Source organism: Delphinapterus leucas, chromosome 6 (assembly GCF_059928025.1).
Source record: "Delphinapterus leucas isolate spDelLeu-1000000601 "Yukka" chromosome 6, BTC_Dleu_Yukka2, whole genome shotgun sequence".
Classification (NCBI taxonomy): Eukaryota; Metazoa; Chordata; class Mammalia; order Artiodactyla; family Monodontidae; genus Delphinapterus; species Delphinapterus leucas.
This window is the reverse complement of record NC_143134.1, coordinates 94567030-94573455: the sequence shown is the minus strand read 5'-3', so window position 1 is coordinate 94573455 and position 6426 is coordinate 94567030. Positions and strand designations below refer to the sequence as shown.

General features: G+C 44.6%; 1 protein-coding gene across 1 annotated transcript; it reads left to right on the top strand.

The window, feature by feature from the left end:
• The first annotated feature begins 292 nt into the window (after window positions 1-292).
• Window positions 293-5584, top strand: PGAP4 (post-GPI attachment to proteins GalNAc transferase 4). The gene has a single exon (XM_022600256.3). The coding sequence runs from the start codon at window positions 1662-1664 to the stop codon at window positions 2871-2873; it is 1212 nt and encodes a 403-aa protein (XP_022455964.1). The 5' UTR covers window positions 293-1661; the 3' UTR covers window positions 2874-5584.
• Window positions 5585-6426: the final 842 nt, after the last annotated feature.

Genomic DNA, 6426 nt, shown 5'->3' with positions numbered 1-6426 from the left:
TGCGCTCCGACCGAATCCCGAGCCTCAGCTCCCAGCCCCGCCTGCCCCGGCGGGTGAGCAGACAAGCCTCTCGGCTGGTGAGTGCCGGTCGGCCCTGATCCTCTGTGCGGGAATCTCTCCGCTTTACCCTCCGCACCCCTGTTGCTGTGCTCTCCTCTGCGGCCCCGAAGCTCCCCCGCTCCGCCACCCGCAGTCTCCGCCCGCGAAGGGGCTTCCTAGTGTGAGGACACTTTTCCTCCTTCACAGCTCCCTCCCGCTGGTGCAGGACCCGTCCCTATCCTTTTGTCTCTGTTTATTTTTTTCTTTTGCCCTACCCAGGTACGTGGGGGGTTTCTTGCCTTTTGGGAGGTCTGAGGTCTTCTGCCAGCGTTCAGTAGGTGTTCTGTAGGAGTTGTTTCACGTGTAGATGTATTTCTGGTGTATCTGTGGGGAGGAAGGTGATCTCCGCGTCTTACTCTTCCGCCATCTTGGGGACCAGATTTAAAAGACGCAAGGATTTTTTTAAGTCACGTTTTTGTCTCCATCTCTATCCTGAAGGATGTTGAAAGAACAAAACGTCTTGTGTGGTTTAAGCACTGCCTTTGGAATCGATATGGATATATTTTAATGGCATTTTTATTCTGTATGATTTTGCTCTGTAACACATTTAATCTTCACAGTAACCCTGTGAGATAGGTATTATTATTACCTCCATTTTAGAGGTAAGGAATCCAAGCTGTGGAGAGGTGAAGTGACCTTTCACCGAGTGGCTGAGCTGGTATTCACTCCAGGCTTGTACTCTGAGAGATGATGTCACACTACATTCCTTCCTGGACCAGGCTTGCAGCAACTTTCTGTTTCATCTTCATCTCTGCCTACCCTCTCCCTACCTCACTGAAAAGCTGCTTATAGATCTTCCTTCAGATGTTTCCTCCCCTCCCAAAGTCTGGGGCTCTAGAGTTCTCTTGAATATGGGGGAGAGATCCTTTCTCTCACTGGTTCCCATGGCAATTCTGTAAATTATAAAATGGAAGAACAATCAGGATTAAATTAACATGTAATTTTAAGTATAGTTGCATGAGGTTAGAGAAATAGGAATGGAAGATCTTGATAAAGACATTTTAGGGAATCCTAAATAGTCCTTTTCTTGTTTGGGATGTGCAAAAAAGTTTTCAGAAACTACTATGCACCGTTAGTCCACAAGTACTTACAATGTACTTACCTTGGAACTTACTTTAAATGCGTCTTTCCTTTGTGCCTTGTGTTTTTGCCTCTGTTTTAAGAACCTGTGGCTATGTAGCTGCTGAATTGAAATAATGATTTTGCTAGCCTATCTGGTGATTTTCTGGGACACTGTAAACCTTAACTAAGCATCTGTAGGTGTGAAGACTTGGTTGGATGTACCAAGGTTTCATTACTCATAGAAATGATCAAAGAATCCCAGAGATCATTAACAGATACAACCAAAGAAGAGTATACTGGAGAAAATACTTAAGTCTCTAGTAGGTACAGAGCCTAGAATTAGAATTTCTGGTTTGACATGTGCTGAGTTCCATCTCTGGATTTTTTAAAGCTCTGTACCATTCTTTACTTTTCTCTCTTTAGGTTTGCCTTGCACTGATTTTGGCCTGAGGTCCAGGATGGTTTGTTCTTGGGACCAGACCTGACCAGAAGTCGACCTCATGAGCACTTCAAGCTCTCCAGCTGCCATGCTCCTCCGGAGGCTGAGGCGGCTCTCCTGGGGCAGCACTGCTGTCCAGCTCTTCATCTTAACGGTGGTGACCTTTGGTCTGCTGGCCCCCCTGGCCTGTCACCGGCTTCTGCACTCTTACTTCTACCTGCGCCACTGGCATCTGAACCAAATGAGCCAAGAGTTCCTGCAGCAAAGCTTGAAAGAGGGTGAAGCTGCCCTCCACTACTTTGAGGAGCTGCCCTCTGCCAATGGCTCGGTGCCCATTGTCTGGCAGGCCACTCCCCGCCCCTGGCTGGTCATCACCATCATCACTGTGGACAGGCAACCTGGCTTCCACTACGTCCTGCAGGTGGTGTCCCAGTTCCACCGGCTTCTTCAACAATGCGGCCCTCAGTGTGAGGGGCACCAACTCTTCCTGTGCAACGTGGAGCGGAGTGTGAGCCATTTCGATGCCAAGCTGCTGTCCAAGTACGTCCCTGTGGCCAACCGCTATGAGGGCACTGAAGATGACTACGGCGACGACCCTTCGACCAACTCATTTGAGAAAGAGAAGCAGGACTACGTCTATTGCCTGGAATCCTCCCTGCAGACCTACAACCCAGACTACGTCCTGATGGTGGAAGACGACGCCGTTCCAGAAGAGCAGATCTTCCCAGTCTTGGAGCACCTTCTGCGGGCTCGTTTCTCTGAGCCGCACCTCAGAGATGCCCTTTATCTAAAGCTCTATCACCCCGAGAGGCTCCAGCACTACATCAACCCAGAGCCCATGAGGATCCTGGAGTGGGTCGGTGTCGGCATGTTGCTGGGGCCCTTACTAACCTGGATATACATGCGGTTTGCCAGCCGGCCGGGGTTTAGCTGGCCCGTCATGCTCTTCTTCTCCCTGTATAGCATGGGGCTGGTGGAGCTGGTGGGCCGGCACTATTTCCTGGAGCTGCGGCGGCTGAGTCCTTCCCTGTACAATGTGGTCCCTGCTTCACAGTGTTGCACCCCGGCCATGCTCTTCCCTGCCCCGGCGGCCCGGCGGACCCTCACCTACCTGTCCCAGGTGTACTGCCACAAGGGCTTCGGCAAGGACATGGCACTGTACTCACTGTTGAGGGCCAAGGGGGAGCGGGCCTATGTGGTGGAGCCCAATCTCGTGAAACACATCGGGCTCTTCTCCAGCCTTCGGTACAACTTTCACCCAAGTCTGCTCTAGCCTGCCAAGAAATGCCTTTCTGAAATTGGCCACTTCTTGGAGATTCAACTATTGAGCTCTTTATTTGGACATGGTTGTTTGCCGATATTTCATTGTTTTAGGGTTGCTAGGGATATAGACACTGGGATGGCTGAGGAACATACAAGTCCAGAACCTTGGCTTTGGTAACTCTCTGGCAGGAGCAAGCTGTTCACCGTGGGTCCAGACCTCTCGCCCTCCACACAGCCACACTGCCTCATGCAGTCTGACCCACCCAAAGAAGGGCATGTAAATACCACTTATATTCTCCAGTTGTTTTACGCTCTGCTTCATGACAGAGTTTGTGACTGCCAAAAATATTGTACACAGTGATATGACCAGTTTAGGATTTTAAGCGTAGAATTTGGTGAAAGGTGAGATTCTTTTGCAATGATTTCTTTCTCACTGGGAATAAGAATGGATGTATGTTTAGAATATATGTCCCAAGAGGCAGGACCACGTTGATAGATTCTATTTGTTTCCTTGACCTGGAGTAATAAAAGCCGCGCAGGGCCCGGCATCTTGGAGGCAGGTGACCCGGTTTTTGTTACCTGGCGTTTTCTTTTCCACACATCTGTAGTGCACTGATAATCAGTGTTGTCTGTGAGAACTTTAAGGCACAGCAAGATCTGAAATCACCTTCTGGATCCTCAAAGTCAGATTGCTTATGTTTAGCAGTGATTTAATATTGAAGATTTCTATCATACTCTGATTCTTTGAAAGTTGGACATTGCAGAATGATATAGAATGGGTGAGCTTTTTACTAATAGCATATCCTTTTCCCTAACTTTGCTGGCTAATCATTCACCTTCACTTCTTTTTCTTCTATGTAGCATGATGTTATAGAAGAAAAAGCATGGACTGAAGTCAGAAGACCTGAATTTTTATTTCAGATCTCTGTTAGGTCCCAGTGGTGTGAACTTGGGCAAGTCATAAGCACTCTGAGTCTCAGGTTTGTCACCTGTAAAATGGGGACAGTGATATCTACTTTTTTATGTTGCCTTGAGGATTAAATGACAGAATGTATGTAGAACACTAGCAAGTGCTTATCTCACAGAGGGCACTTGGTGAATATTAGTTCTTCTCTCTCCTATAATAAGCATATGAAACGCAAGTGTATTTTGGATAAAGGTATTAATGATATTATTTAAAGTATGATATGGGGCATAGGGCTGACACCTATGGAGCAGCTGTTCCAGACCAAACACTGCTAGAATAAAGGCTGACTTTTCCTTGTGACTTCGGAAGGATACGCAGCTCAAGATAAGAATTGTTCATTCAACTGGAAATGATCGAGACTCCTCTTGAGCTTATTCCGAGACTAGCATCTGAAAACTACTCTTCTCAAAAGTTACAAGTAAATTTCATTTGACAATACTTATCAAACCAGTGGCCAACTGTCCCTTTGTGGGGATGGATGATTATATTAGAGTGCAAGCAGCTGTCCAGTTTGTTTCAGTGCCACATCTTCCCTTTGCTTTTAAGTTTCCACAGTGAGCTAACATCTTGGGATCTGCTCGAGAACACTGAGAGAGTAACAGGGGTTCATCACCACACTTTATAGATGAACAAACAGGCCCCGAAATGTTAAAGGATTTCTTCAGGTTCACACAGCTGAACAGCAGCAGAGAGGACTGGAATGTAGTAGATTTTCTGACTTCCAGCCCCTGTACTTTTTTCTTAACTGCATTCATTTGATAAATATCTATGTAGTCAAATTCTCTTTTGTGAAATCTGATTGTAACCTGGACTAAATAATGTCTCTGTAAGCTAAGGTGGTAAAACCTCACTGTGGTGTTGGTCTTGGGGAACAAACAGGTATCAATATATGTTGTGTTTTTATAGTGAGCTGTTATGTATCCCCCAGGAATGTACAAAGTGACTAGAGCTACTAGATGACTTATTGAGATTCTCAGATTCCACCCCTTCATCTCTCCTTGCCCAGTAACTGGTTCAGCCCCATGTTTGAGAATTGAACCACCCTCAACCTAGAATTCATTTGAGTTTGTTGCATTAGTGATTGGATCTCCTCATGAAAAGTTTGTGTCCAATGACAAAACATGTAAGCTGGCCAAGCCCTAGATCAGAATCATTGCTGGTTTCCATTTCTGCTCTTTCTAATTCAGTTGTCTACCACACGTAGACATTCCTTCCCCTGACTCCTTCATTCTCGATGGCTAAAGTCACCTTTGCCTTGTCTTATTTCTCTACCTACACACTAAGACATCTTCCCCCATTGATCTTAACTAGAGTCTGCCATCCTTGGACATTTTCTGCAGAAGCAAACATGCTACCCACTTTTATCCCTACCCACTTTCTAGATCACCCTTCCTTTTGTCTCTCATTCCTAGAGTCCAAATTGTGTGTGTTGTCCTGGATTCGGACAGCTGACAGCTGTCTCTCATTTAATTAAAGCTGAAGTCTCTCATTTAATCCTAAGCAGAGGGCTAGGGGAGAACTGAAGTCCCCTTCCAATATCAAGGGACATAGTTTACCAGGAGGGTAAAGGCCTCTAACAGTCCTGCATACTTTTCAGAAGTTAAATTATTGTCAGGCCTAAGAAGCCCTATTGTGACTGACTGTATTTGCATAGACTTATCAGTTCAAATAAATGCACCTGTTTCACCAAGTCATCCTGAGAAAACTGGTCGTTCTCTTGTTTCTACAGATGAGTTTTTCTGATGTGGTGAATAGTATCGAACACACACACACACTCACACTATTGTGGGGTGTGAGCCATTCAAAAGTATGGGCTGTTTGCTTAAAAATTCATAAGTGAGTCTTGTATTTCTTAAATGGAAACATTTGAATTGTGCTTTCTTTTTTTAAAAAAAAGTGGTGAGAATACTATAGTGCAACTGGAGAATACAAGTAGGATGAATATAATGATAGGATTAATTTAATTTACCTTGGATACAGTCCTCATTTGGGGGAATTTATTTAATTGGTAACTTAATTTAGGTAAAGAGGCATTCTCTTTGGATTTGATTACTGTGGGGTTTTTATATACACTATGATGCATTGTGAATTACTGTAACACAATATAAAATTGGGTAATTTTAAGTCACATGATCCATTTGGATATTTTGATCCCAGCTACAATGAGTTTGCTGAGAAATGCTCATTAACTGGCACTGTTTTTTTTAGGTTGGATTTTGTTTGGGAAAAAAACCTTGGAACTACATCAAAGATGATTGGAAATGTAATTTTAAAGTACTTAATATAACTGCAGTGGAGATGTGCTGTGGCTTCCAGGTCATTACAGTACTTGGATTACAACACTGTCGTGAGTCATCACTCTGCAGTGAATGGGGATTTGGGGGTTAAAATTTAACAACTTTTCTTGATCTTTTCCCTAACAACCTATGCAGAAACATGGATGAGTGATTTAAAAAAAAAAGCATCTATGTTAATAATTTGGGGGTAAAAACAGATGAAAATATAAAGGCAAACGATGAATTTATCAAAAAGAAACAAGGACCAGATGGCATAAGTATGTAGGAATGGGTAGCTCAGAGAGATGGGGCAAGTAGAC

What these genes read in the sequence shown, in the direction of transcription:
- PGAP4 (XM_022600256.3), top strand. Translation starts at nt 1,662, where the DNA reads ATGAGCACTTCAAGCTCTCCAGCTGCCATGCTCCTCCGGAGGCTGAGG.